The sequence below is a fragment of the Protopterus annectens genome, chromosome 5.part1 (assembly GCF_019279795.1).
Source record: "Protopterus annectens isolate FY-2018-M chromosome 5.part1, PAN1.0, whole genome shotgun sequence".
Taxonomy (NCBI): Eukaryota; Metazoa; Chordata; order Ceratodontiformes; family Protopteridae; genus Protopterus; species Protopterus annectens.
In genome coordinates, this window is record NC_056736.1 from 601857588 (window position 1) to 601871948 (window position 14361).

Consider the following 14361-nt stretch of genomic DNA (forward strand, 5'->3'; position numbering starts at 1 on the left):
CTCATTCATACCCCCTGTGCAGGCAAGCCATGACCCTGTGGAACACAGCACTGGAATTACAAATTCAACTACAGGCACAATTCCTGCCAGGGAAGTAAAACACACTGGCAAACAACTTGAGCAGAAATATGACAGACCCACACGAATGGAAGTTGCATCCTCAAGTCTTCTCAAAGATAACTCAGGCATGGGGACAGCCAGACATAGATCTATTTGCTACCCACAGAAATCACCAGTTGGAAAAATTTTGTTCAAGGACCTATCATCCACAGGCCTGGAAAGTGGACGCACTCTCTTTCAATTGGACAACACTGACAGTCTATGCCTTCCCGCCTCTTCCTCTACTGACCAAAGTTCTATTAAAAGCCAGAGCAGAGAGGCCACAAATGATTCTCATTGCTCCAGACTGGCCACGACAGCACTGGTATCCTCTCCTAAAGAGCCTGACACACTCACCACCATGGATTCTACCTCTAGTTCCTCTTCTGCTGTCCCAGCACAATTACAAAACCCTTCACAGCCAGCTCAAAACCCTAAATCTAGCTGCATGGAGAATACCTTAATTTCCCAACAGACTCTCCTCTCCAAGGAGGTGCAGGATGTCATCTTGGAGGCCAGAAGACCCTCTACTAGAAAGCTTACTCCGCCAAATGGAAACGATTCTGTTCCTGGAATCAAGAAAAGGGCCAGAATCCTTGGGTAATAAATATACCTCAAATTTTACAGTACCTAGCTGAGATGTTAAACAGTGGCCTTTCCTTCTCCTCCATCAAGATCCACACTTCAGCCATTTCTGCACAATACAATACAGATCCTCCTTTATTCTCACATCCTCTATTAAGGCAGTTCCTCAGAGGGGCAAAAAATATAAACCCCCCACGGAAACCACCAGTCCCAGCTTGGGACCTCAACTTCGTATTGGAAAAGCTGACCCTGCCTCCCTTTGAGCCCGCTTCTTCAACAGAGCTTCAATACTTGTCGTGAAAAACAGCCTTCCTTCTGGCTATTACCTCAGCACGCAGGGTTTCGGAACTACAGGCCCTCATGGCTGTGCAACCATTCATCATTTTCCATCAGGACAGAGTTTCCTTACGGACCAACCCTACCTTCATGCCAAAGGTAGTATCCAGTGTAGCTTTGAATCAGACTATTCATTTACCTACCTTTTATCCAAATCCACAGAACAAAGGGGAGAGATTACTACATTCCTTGGACATTCACAGACAACTTTGTTATTACTTGGACAGAACAAAGTCATTCAGGAAATCTGAGCAGCTCTTTGTGTCCTATGCTACAGGTGCTGAAGGAAAGGCTATTTCCAAACAGACAATTTCAAAATGGATAGCCCACTGCATACGCTTTCATTATTCATTTCATGGAAAATCTGTGCCTGTATACATCAGATCCCACTCCACCAGGGCTACAGCTACCTCTGCAGCTTTCCTCAGGGGGGTCCCTACCAAGGACATTTTGGAAGCAGCTACTTGGAGTTCAGTGCACACTTTCTCCAAGCACTACCACCTTCCACTATACTCAAAATCTAGAGCGGGCTTTGCCACAGTAGTCCTGCAGGGCATCCTCGCCCCTCCTAGTTCCACTTAGTGCCTACCACCCTTACTTAGCTTTGGGATTCTACCCATCTGTAATGACTGCAGCTGTATGTACGATGAACATAGTACAGTTTTGTACCTACCATAAATGTAGATGTTCGAGTGCTCATACAGCTGCAGTCCAGGTTACCCTCCCTCCATCCCCTCTTATGACAGGCCTTAGGACAAACACCTTTATCATACAACCTATTTGGGGTATTCTTTTATGGTGTATTTGCTTGCAACTACTGTTTTTGATTTATCTATATTGCATGTTTGCATAATTTTATGTTTTGCCTTCCTTCTGGGGGCACCTGACATCTGGGGCAAGAAAAACTGAAGAAGATGGCGTCGGCTGCCTCTTTTATACCCCTGCCGCCCTGACGTCAGGGAAGAAGTGACGACAGCCGACGCCAGACCTAGACTTTGGAATTCGGCCGACTGAGGACCCGCCTGACGGCAGGATAACCCATCTGTAATGACTGCAGCTGTATGAGCACTTGAACATCTACATTTATGGCAGGTACAAAACTGTACTTTTTGTTTGTTTGTACAATAGTTTACATGTTGTCAGCATGGTCATATTTAACCAGGAATCTAATATTACTGGGCGAGTGACTAGTCTGCTGCAAAGTGCAGTGCCCATCTTTCTCCCATTCACTCACTTCTATAGGCAGTTTGGAGAATGCCAGTTCCATGTAGTATGTATTTGGGAGGCTGAACTACCTGGAGAAAACACATGCACATGCAGGGAGGACAACCAGATTACAGACAGAAGAGACCCCAGCTGAGAATCAAACCAGAGAACTTCTTGCTTTGAGGAGGCAGTACTATTTACTGCACAATTGGGCTACCTAAATGATGGTTATCTTTACCAAAGTAGTTATCCGTAGTTGCAAACATTTCCCACACACTTAGACCTGTGGGATAGTGAAAGATGATCCAGCTACTTGTTTAATCGGCTAGCCTGTCTACTTTTATCATTAGAAAAGAGTGGGGGAACGAACTATGTCACTAAAAACTGAAAAATCTCTCTCTTGTTTAATTTCTGATGATCAGCAACATGATTTGTAACAGTTTTGTTTTTGGATCTGCTCAAAATTTTAATACCATCAACAGTTATTACAGCATCATACAACACCTTATGAGAATTTATTCTATAATTCATTTCTTATTTCAGCAGACCTGTACCCCTTTAGGCATGAGACAGATATACCGAATGATGATGTTTTTTTCAACCCTTGTATCATTGATTCCCCAAACAACCAGAGCTTGTCAGATGTTACATTTGTTTTATGCTAATGACTGGGCAGCCATTGGAGATGTTGATGACTGAACCACAGGATTAACTTTTGCTGTGTGTTGTTATTCTTCTAAAGGTTTTTTTTCTGTTTGAGTAGACATACCTTCCCCCAAACTCTTCCTTGTTATGCTTTGAGGGGGTGTGGAGTTGGCTTCAGTACGTTTCCCTAGGCATGTTTTTTTTGCAATTTTTATTTACAGACAGTGAATAATGTAAAGGCTTACTGAGCAGTTAGGTGTTTCAGGAGAGAGGCAATGAATTTTCTGTCAGTTTGATTAGTGACTGTTGTTTACATTGCAGCACATATGTATACTGTATCTGATGCATATCTAATCAAAGTCCATCTGTGTGTGTGTCAGTACAGCTTTCCTCTATTCTTACCACATAAGTAAGTATTTAGAACTGCTCACACTAGATGGAAGTAAAATGTCACTGTACCTGATGAGCATTTTGCAAATGGACCACTACAATAGGTTTCCCCTGTGTAGCAGATGTTCAATACAGACATTAAGTAATGCCTCCATTTCTAAGGTTGGTATGTAGTCAAAATATACCTGTACCATGAAAGCAAAGGAAGTGTGAAAACTCAAGTCTAAACGTGGACAAGAACGATCACCTTTCTTTTCATAGCTTATTCCCTCTGTCTTGGTAATAAATCATATACAGTGGAACCCTCCATAGCCTCCCTGTACACAGGAGCTCCGATTATACATTAAAAGTATATTTAAGCAAAAAATAAATAAAAATTAAAAAAATAACACTGCACCAGAAAAACACAAATGTTTGCTGGAGGCAGCTGATCACACTATTTAAGTGATAGGGCAAGTGTAGTATAGCTTCTAAAACTCATAAGAACTGTTAAGGAATAACTAAGGCAGTTTAACAGAGTGAGCCTCATTGATCGACCCTTTACCAAAGAAGAAAGGTTAAATAAAGACTAGAGTGAGTTTGAGGCAACATGCATTCAAATTCGTACTGTGTGCCCTAATTAGCATACATAGCAGATGAGAGGCTATTGGTAGTAAAGAGGTAAAGTATGAACTTTTGCAATCTATTAAGTACAAATATTATCACAGCAGCCACCTTGATATACTGAACTAGACATAAGTTGGTGCTGTGATTAGAAACAACACGGCTACTTCTGACTAAGCTGTTAAATTTACCAGTAATAGCTCAAGCATCATTTGTAGTATTATAAAAAAAACTTGCACACCTCCCTAACACATTAAATAGTAGACAAGAAAATTTTCATGAGTGAAATACCATATTAAAATCAGCAGTAGCAGATACCAGTATTAAATAAACTGTTAGGGCACTCAGATGAGGAAATGCTTGAGTTTATAAAGTAGAAACCAAGAGAATATTTCTGACAGTGTATATGCAAAACTTAGAGTGCCAGAAAAGCTTGAAATTGCTGTCCCCATATCCCCACTGATCTTTCTAGGTCACATTAATCACATACTGATCCAAAGATATGTCGTAGCATCTTCCCATCATACAGGGCCACTCTAAGCTCACAACCACTCACTCTAGGACATGGATTTATGTATTTATGATTTTAGTGTTTAGCCCCCAGTAAGTACCATTAAATGTCTAACTTCACAAGTAGGAGTGGAGATGGAAAAAAAAATAAAGCACTTTCTGAGAGTTGCTTTCAACAGTGGCATCAAACACATACCAAGTAATACCTGACTGTACTAGTAAAGATTAAATAATTAAAGAAAACACCAACAGCAAAAATAAATTAAAAGAAAATACCAACAGCAAAGCTGACCTATTGAGTCATGCTTTTAGTGCCCTGGTGTCGAGTAATTACACACCAGAAACATTCTGATACTCAGGTGACCACGTAGCTAACAGTTCCAGACACTTCATGCTCTCTCTCATTTACACTGATTTCCTTTCTTGTTCAGTGAGAACCACTCAGGCAAGGGGGAAGTGATATTACATGTATATAAAGTCAACACAGAAATTGTTGCAAATACCAGAAGTTAGAGCTGCAGCTGAGATGTTAGAAGGTTTATGTTGAAAGACCGTTTGTACTGCACTGATTATAAAGTCCATGCTTGCAAATATTTGTACCAATTTCTTTTTTTCTTGGACTACTGTATACCCCTCTGGCAAGGGGGAAAGTCTCAGTCTCCCAGTGTATACGAATTCCACAGTGACACTGGAACAAACAGAAATTAGACTGGCAGTGCATAGCAGACTGCCTTTGAAAACTGTACCTAATAACTGCAGCCTTGAAACAGTCCCACTTCATGACATAACAGAATGAAGTCCTGACTATGACCCAGGATCAGCTAATGGGTCCAGGCTTGGGGGAGGCAGGATAGAACAACTAATTCTGGATTGCCCAGCCAAACATGGAGAAAAATGGCTTGGTATGTTGCATTACTGACACTATGGAGACCAGGTGTTACAGCACATAGGTTCATACTAGGCTATCTGCCCTAGGGCATTTATAAGCCTAGCCAGAGTGCGTTTGACTTTCGCCACCCATTTTAAATTAATTTTGCTGTGCCATTTTTCGAGGTTAGTATACTGTGACTCTGTCTAACAGTGACACAGAAGTGATACCCGGGGTAAACCTATGATCTCCCATCCACTCATTAAGATTCCTCTTGAAGAGAGTCAATGAGGGACTCTGCCTAACCTGGACTGAGATTTTATTCCAGAGTGAAGGGAGCCTCTGGGTTATGAATCTGTCCCTCCAGCATGTCCTATTTATTTCAGTGCTGAGGTTCAAGTCTCTCGAGCGCGTAGCTCGATGGGATTTGGATTTTCTGAGGTGCAGCATGTCCATTAATTGCGGGTTGGACATGGCTTTATACGAAAGGCACAGATCGCCTCTGAGCAGGCGGTATGCCACTGAGTAGAGCTTGAGTTTCTTTAACCGGGCAGCATATGGCATCTGTTTGAGCCCTTTGATCCTCTTGGTGAGGTACTTTTGGGGTCTTTCCAGTTGCTGCAGGTGTCTGGTAAGGTACATCCCAAAAGGGGCATTGTACTCAATTATGGGCCTGATGAGGGATGAGTAAAAAGGCACGATGACCATCCCTGATCTAGATGTGAATGCCCTCATGATTAGGTGTGCTATATAAAATGTTTTTCTAACCACTTTGGCCACGTGGTTGTCAAATGAGAGATTGCTATCAACTTGGGTCCCCAGGTCCCTAATTACTACTTCTGTACTTAATGGATTACCACCTATGTGGTAATTTGTGGGCACTTTGTTTTTGCCAAAGGGGATGACTATACACTTTTTGGCATTTAGCTTGAGGCCATGGCTCTGGCACCAGTTGTCTGTTTCTATGAGGCCCTTTTGGAGGATGCTTGTGTCGGCTGGAGAGTCGATTATGGCACTCAGTTTGCAGTCATCTGCGAACTTGGTCAGCCACAGTCCTTCCGTGTTGGCCTGTACCTCCGAGGAATATATACCGAACAAGAGAGGTCCCAGGACTGAGCCTTGTGAGATGCCACTTGTAACTGGTTTGGAGTCTGACATGGCTCCAGCAATTCCAACCATGTGGGTTCTGTCCTTTAGCCAGTTTGCAACCCACCTTGTGACATAGGGGTTTATATTTAAGCTGGTGAACTTATCTATAATGACCGAGTGGGGTATTGTATCGAAGGCTTTTGCGCGGTCCAGGTAGGCTGTGTGGACCACCTTCCCCTCGTCAATGGCCTTGGTGACTGTTTCAAAGAAATCGACCAGGTTTAAGAGGCAAGATCTGCCCTTAACAAAGCCGAACTGGGTAGGATCCAGTGTCTGTAGGTCCCCAATATCTTTATTTATGAGGTCCATGATGATCCTTTCCATAGCTTTGCAAACCAAGCTAGTCAGGCTTATGGGGCGATAGTTTCCAGGATCCGTTGAGGCACCACCTTTGTGGAGAGGGACCACTGTTGCTGTACGCCACTCTTTGGGTACATATCCTGTAGTAAGGCTGAGATTGAACAGTAGTTTTATGTTTGGGTTTAGCTCTTCTTGGAGTTCATGTAGGACGCAGCCCGGGACACCGTCTGGTCCCATTGATGCTGTGTTTTTTGCTTTGGAGAGGGCGGCTCTTACTTGAGCATCTGAGATGTCAGGGGCAGCACTCTGGTGGGATAGGTATTTGCGCTGGTGGTGGGGAGGAGAGAAGTTTGCGCTGAACCTGTCAGCTAGGATGTTGGCAATGTCTGTTGTTTCGGTGTATTTTTTGTCATTTTGGACTAATTCTGAGCATATCTTGGAATTCCCACCCAGGTTCCTAACATAACTAAAGAAAGCCTTGTGATTATCCTTAGTGTCCTGTGCAATTTTTCTCTCGAAGCTGGCCTTAGACGATTTTATGAGTGCCCGTAGTTTTTTGCTAATACTGATCAGAGTTGCCTTCCCTTTTTGGGATTTTGCTCTATCATGTAGTAGCTTCCTCCTCCTATTGTATAGTTTGTTTATGGCTGGGGTCGACCAGACAGGACGTCTGCCTTTGGAGGATTGGGTCTTGGTTTTATTTGGGATTGCATGATCCATGCATTCCTGAAGGTGTTTATAGAATGCATTTATAAAGGATTCTGCGGTCTGAGCCGTATTTTCCACAGGCCCGGGGGCTTTGAAGGATTCCACCTCGGTTTTGAGGAGTGTGAAATTTGCTTTAGAGAAGTTTTTCACTGTGGTTTTCTGGGCAGGGGGTGGGGTCGGGATGTGAATATCCAGTGAGATTAGTTTATGGTCTGATCTTACCAGTGAGGGATACACTTCTGGTCTGGGGCAGAGTCCCCATGTTGGTGATGATCAGGTCCAGTATGTTTTCCCTTCTTGTGGGAGTGGTAACAAGTTGTTCCATAGCATTTGAGTTTATAAATTCTAGGAACCTTTGGGCTATGGTGTTGGCGCTAGAGTAATGCTCCCAGTCTATGTTTGGGTAGTTGAAGTTGCCCAATATAATGGTGTTTGGAGAGATCTTCATATTTAGTGTTCTCAGGAAGGCCGAGTGGGGTTCCTGGGTTTAGGAGGGTGGTCTGTAGCAGGCTATAAACTGGAAGGCAGTTTTACCCACTGTTAGTTGCACATGGATAGTCACTGATGCTTCGTGCTGTGCCACCAACCTGGAGGTGTGGGTATCTTTGACAAATATTGATACTCTCCCTCCTTTTGTGGTTCGGTCCAAGTTTTGGGGCCGAAAAGCATGGTATGAGGTATAACCTGGTCGTGCTGGGGTGCTCTCTGGAGACTTGAACCAGGTTTCTGTTACTGCACAGATATCGATGTTCTCCATGCTAAGGAGAGTTTTGAGTGCGTGCATCTTGAGGTTTAGACTTCTGGCGTTGAGTAGCATTACTCTTAGTTTCTTATCCCTTGTGATACCTATGGAGGTGGGTTTGTCTTTTGAGCCTTGCCTAAAAAAGGCACTATGGGGGTAGCAAGAGCCTTTGCCAATATCTGAAAGCCCAGGGGTGACAGGTGCAAGCCGTCCCTAGTGAAGCATCGTGGCTTGTTGAGCATGTCATCCCTGGCTGACAGGCATTGGATCCCCCTTTGAATGACACCAATACTTAAGCCAATTGTTGAAATTGATCATCTTGTCTTCATATTGTGGCATCATTCTTGGTGAGGGTAAGATGCTACTCAAGGTCAGGGTCATACCGACCTGGGCTACATGCTCAGAGAGCTCCTCTATGTCTCTTTTCATGTAGTCCAGGGAGGTATGTCTCAGGTCATTCACACCAGCATGGACAATGACAGAGTCATATTTGTACTTGCCTTGGAGTGACCTGAGTGCTTGTGTTATGTGGCAGATCCTAGCGCCCGACAGGCAGCTCACCGTGACCTTCTCCTTGTTCAGCCTAGTGAGCGGGACGTCAGTGTGCCTGACGATAGAGTCACCTATTACAAGTGTATCAGGTGTGTTGTTTAGCCTTAAGGGCTGTGACTGTTCGGCATACTGGCTTTGTGAGCTATGTGTTGCCCGTGTTTTGTTTTGGGGTAGCGGTTGCTTGGGTGTCTGCTTTGGAGGTCTCTGCTGCTTAGGCAGATTTTTATTTAGGGCCTCCGAGTATGTTTTTGTGTGTTTGTGTTTGGTTTGCTGTCATGGTAGGTCTATGTGAGTCTGGAATTGTAGTGAGTGTGGTTTCCTTCTCCTCCTGACTGGTTACGCCAGTACTGAGTTGAGAGAGCTTAGCCTCCATTTTGGCTATATGGTTGCATCTCTCACATGTGTTGGAATTTGTTGGGAGGAGGAGAGGGTTGTCTGTGTACATGAGGCAGTTGTAACATTGCCTCAAGATTCCCAGATTCACAAGCTGGACCGGAGAGGAGATTGACAACTGACCTTTGGACATGCTAGAATAGTATTGGGAATTTCTTTATAATTGAAAAAAGGGCCAATGGGGAACAAGGTACTCAAGGTGAGTTTGTGAGGGTGTAGTGCTTTTAATTTTTTAGTGCTGACTTATATGATTGCTTTAGTGAGCAAGTGCCAGGTAACTTAAATGCAATGTGTTACAGGTAACTTAAATGCAAAAACGACAAACAGTAACTTTCTTTCAAGTGAAACAAGGAAATAAGTACAGTAAGCAATGCAGATATCACTAGGGATCCACAGAAGCGCTGAAAAGCCACGTTTTAGGTGGAATTAGCGTTTCAGGGAAATAACAACAAGCATACAAACAAAGCTAGATTCAACAGGCCTGGATCTAGTCTATGCTACAGCAGACAAGGTGTACCAGTTTCAGTAAGAAACAGTTCAAATATGCAGGCACTATAAGCCTTTAACCAGAAATTCCCAGCTCAGAAGGGCAGAGTCCAGCCTCTCCTCCCACAAGAGTGCAGACCACGAACCTTCTTAATGTAAAATAACTGGCCTGAAGCCCAAGTGCTTAAACCAGAACTAATACACTTTTAGAATAACAGACGCTGAGCCCTCAATCAGCAGTTCCCAACTTAAAAGGATGTAAGCTACCTGTCCTGCCACCACAGTGCAGGCCACAAACCTTCCTAATGTAAAACAACTGGTCTGAAGCCCAAGTGCTTAATCCAAAAGACTTAGAATGATAGCTACACTTTAGTCAAGTTACTACCAAACAGTAATAAATGCAACTGAATACTTTAAAGAATGCCTGGATTAGTGCTCAAGTTATACAAACAAAGCTAGATTCAACAGGCCTGGATCTAGTCTATGCTACAGCAAACAAGGTGTACCAATTTCAGTAAGAAGCAGTTCAAATATGCAGGCACTATAAGCCTTTAACCAGAAATTCCCAGCTCAGAAGGGCAAAGTCCAGCCTCTCCTCCCACAAGAGTGCAGACCACAAACCCTCTTAATGTAAAATAACTGGCCTGAAGCCCAAGTGCTTAAACCAGAATTAATACACTTTTAGAATAACAGACGCTGAGCCCTCAATCAGCAGTTCCCAACTTAGAAGGATGTAAGCCACCTGTTCTGCCACTACAGTGCAGACCACAAGCCCTCTTAATGTAAAACAACTGGTCTGAAGCCCAAGTGCTTAAACTAAAAGGCTTAGAATGAGTTACACCAAGCAGTAATAAATGCAATTGAGTACTTTTAAGATGACGCAAAAGCAAAATAAAGTAGGAAGAAACAGAAATACAGTAAAAGCAGATAACATTTTTTATTTTTGAGTGAGCAAATGAGAAGGGCCCAGGAGTTACAGGACAGAAACAAGTGCAAATGCAGGCCTTCAAATCAGAAAGTTGAGAGAGATGGAAGACCGCCCAAACGGCCAGTAACTACAAATTCTGGGCCAGGACCACTCCTTATGTGGTAGACAGGTTACCTAATGCTTACCACTCCCACTGATAAGCTAGAAGGCTTCCCTCCAACACAGAAAGGCTTGGGGGGCTCAGAAGCTTACAAACAGTCCTGGATACAGCAAATCTGTATCTGGAACACTAATTACAGGAAAGGTAGGAAACAGGCTTACAATTTATTTATTTGTTTATGTTTCAGAAAAGTAGCAAAAACAGTAGTAAAAACAATTCACATGCAGTACAAGCTGGCACACTTGAGTATGTAGCAATATTAGTCCACACACAATTTGAAAAAATGTAATTAAATTAAAAAGGACTAAAAGCAAGTGCAGAAAGGGTTTATTAGGTAGAATGCGGTAAAGAGATGGGACTGGGGGAGTGTCCTAGATCAAATCTGCAGTGGGGCGGGCACTGCAAAAGCCACCAAATTTAAACTACAACCAAGAACAGGGAGGGGGGGGTGGGGAAGACGGTTTCAACAGAGATATGAGGAATCACAGTGCAAATTATAAAACCAAAAAAATATATACTGATCTCTGTATATTTGCAGAACAGTAAGACAACAGATATCTAAGCAACAATTTAGTTCTATAATACAGAAAAATATACTCAGCTCTATATATTTGCAGATAGTCTTGTAAGGCTGTCTCTCAGCACACAGGTTCCAATTTAAACGCAGGTTGTTATTAACAGGTCAAATTAAGGGAACCTTGAGTTAAGCAACACACAAGCTATAAAAAAAACAGTTACATCGGCTGAAGACGAGGCAGAAAATGAGGGGTGGGGGTGGGGAAGGCAGTTTCAACAGAGATGTGAGGAATCACAGTGCAAATTATAAAACCAAAAAAATATATACTGATCTCTGTATATTTGCAGAACAGTAAGACAACAGATATCTAAGCAACAATTTAGCTCTACAATACAGAATAATACAGAAAAATATACTCAGCTCTATATATTTGTAGATAGTCTTGAAAGGCTGTCTCTCAGCACACAGGTTCCAATTTTGATTGGGATAAGAACTTTAGTTTCCAGCCTTTAGGTAGATTTTGGAGTGTGGAAATACAAGAGTATCGTAAGAACTGCTCACACAGCACACACATCAGGCTACAATGAGAGGAGAGGAGTTAGGTATCAAAATCCCAGACCTATGTTGATGGCAGCCTCTCCAGTAATCACTTATTACCCCACCATCTGTCACTAAGTAAAGGGCACTTAAAAAGTATATCTCTGGAAGGAAAAAGAGCCCCGATGGTTTGATGGGGGGGGGGGGTGTTTGTCAGTGGGACAAGGGAACTAAAGGTCCAGTTGTTTGAAGAAGAGAGCTTGGTGGTCAACAGATATCAGGAAGAGAAGAGAGCTGGTGGTCAACAGATATCAGGAAGAAAACAGTCTGAATTAAGCATGCATCTCTTTCACTGGGGGGATCTACATCTATCTAGAGGGGTATGCATCTTCACTGCAGTGGCATTTACGAAGTTTAACATTGAGCATGGCTTTATGCCTACATTTTGCAGCTTTAAAGTGAAGCAAATTAAAACAGATCATAGCTCATTCCAGCTTTAAACTGAGCTGCAGGAAGAATTTGTAGTATCTTTAGATGAGCTGTGCTGCACAGGAACCATTTTAGTTTGACAATAAAATGTCTCATTGCCCTTTTCTTACAGTCACCAGTAATTGCACATTATGCTACATGAAACGGTGTGACTTTTATTCCTTATTTTTCATTTTTATGATTTTACATACTGTTAAAAACAAAAAAAAAAAGTTTAAATCATAACCGTTTTTCTCTTTTGTTCATATGACAGTCTTCAGGCATTGGCAGAAAGTCTCAAACTCCCCTCTCATTAATGAAGCCAGGGTTCAGGAATTTGTCCACATCAGACTCTGCACAGAATTTCTTTCAGAGTATGAAGAAGGAAGAGAGAGAAGTGGAGTCTGCAACAAAACTTAAGAAAATGAGGGGGATGGATTACTTATCTCGAATTCCTTCTCCACCTCATCTTAATGCACTTAAAAGTCTTGTGTCTCCATCACTACAGAAGGCTTTCCATCCTCCAAGAAGTACTGATGCAAATGATATTAGCAAGTTAAGAAGACTAAGCACCTCTAAAGAACATATTTCATGCACTGAAACATCTGAAAGACAACTTCCACTTTCTGAAGAGGAATGGGTAGCAGATGAAGAACTTGCAATGATAAATACACAAGCACTTCTCTCTGGTGCGAGTGAGAATGTGAATATGGTTGTTAAAGAAAGGTCTAAACTTAATGTTTCAGAATGCAACAATGCAAAGAGTAAAACTGCATTAGTAAATGAACAAAACACTAACCAGGTTGATGTATCACTAAACAGTCCTCGGAACATTGAACAACCTACAGCCAAAGCATCTGAAAATAATGCTGACAAAGTCATTGCTTCACTTGGTAACACTCAAGTTATCCACACTTCTGAGAAAGAACAGCAAAATGAGGAGTCAGCTCCCATTCGTAAGAGACTGCAAAGGAAGAGACGGCAAAAACGCTCTTGAATAACATCAGTGTTGTTTGTGTACAAGTGTTGCACCATTTATATGACTAGAGGACAAAGTGCAGTCTGTTTGACAAATGTTTGAAGATGTGCAGCGTGCCTTAGTTTTAGGAATATATTGATTGACCAGATCAAGCTGCTTTATTAGTTTTGTGTTAGGAGTAGCAGTTAAGCTTGGCTACTGTAAAATTAGAGGGAGACTTCTTCCAATAGTTCTCTTCATTGTAAATATGTACATCTTGTAAAGAAAAAAAAATACTTTATGTGTATTGACGCCAAAGAGTTTCTTATACAGGAGCATTTGAGAAAATTATGGGTGATATATAAGGACTTCCAGAATGTCTATAACTATTAAAAAATGTAAATGAATAATTGTCCCAAAGACTCTTCTGAAGTAATGTCCCAGTAAAGAAAAATTGGTCTTGAAATCTAAATGTTTTTTTTTTTTTTTTTTTTTTTTTTTAGAAATTTCAGATGTTTGTCTCATCAGTCCATGTCCTATGATTTGGTGACTAAATGTTGCAGTAAGTCAGTGAGTTTTAATGCGAGTCAAAATGGTACTGCCAGTGTTTAACAGTTATCTGTAAGAAACTTTACTTGACTGAATTTATTTGAAAATGTTAACAATCATTGCATCGGCACACCTCTCAAAGGATGGGCCTATTCATTCTCTCATCACAAGGGTGAAAATTGAGAACACCACATTTAGGCAGCTATTGGTGATGGAATGTTTCTCTTAGTCCTGTCCCCCTGTACACATTTGGTCCAGCTAGGGAAGATGGGGATGTACAGTGGGTGTCAAGATCTGTGTAGCCAATCAAAAACCCCATCTACCAACTTCAAAGTACAGCAGGGAGTTTTCTTGATCCACCGTGGAGAAAACTGTACCATGTACTAAACACATCTTCTCCCAGGTATGTGCAATTTCCCCGCCAGAGGAAGGTGAGTGGATTGTGCTCTCTCTCTCTCTCTCTCCTCCCCATCCCTGCTTGGATCCTCCAGTGCCTGGGCTACTAATCGTACCCCAGTCACCTGGGTCCCAGCCAGGGCTCCGTGCCACAGAACCAAGGCCTGGTGTACCTAATTACTGCTTTGTACTCTTTGATGGGCTGTTTATTCATTGGCATTTCTGTGTTTGTATTCATTTGTGGTACATGCCTATAACTCATTACCCACTCAGTAA

At 42.3% G+C, this 14361-nt stretch overlaps 1 protein-coding gene across 1 annotated transcript in view; it reads left to right on the forward strand.

Moving 5' to 3' along the window:
* LOC122803239 (breast cancer type 2 susceptibility protein homolog) overlaps window positions 1–13547 on the forward strand; it is a 675913-nt gene extending 662366 nt beyond the window's left edge. Inside the window, exon 12 of the mRNA XM_044072837.1 lies at window positions 12457–13547. Coding sequence (XP_043928772.1) covers window positions 12457–13179 — 723 coding nt within the window. The 3' untranslated portion in view covers window positions 13180–13547. The remainder of the gene's footprint in view (window positions 1–12456) is intronic.
* The last annotated feature ends 814 nt before the right edge of the window (window positions 13548–14361 follow it).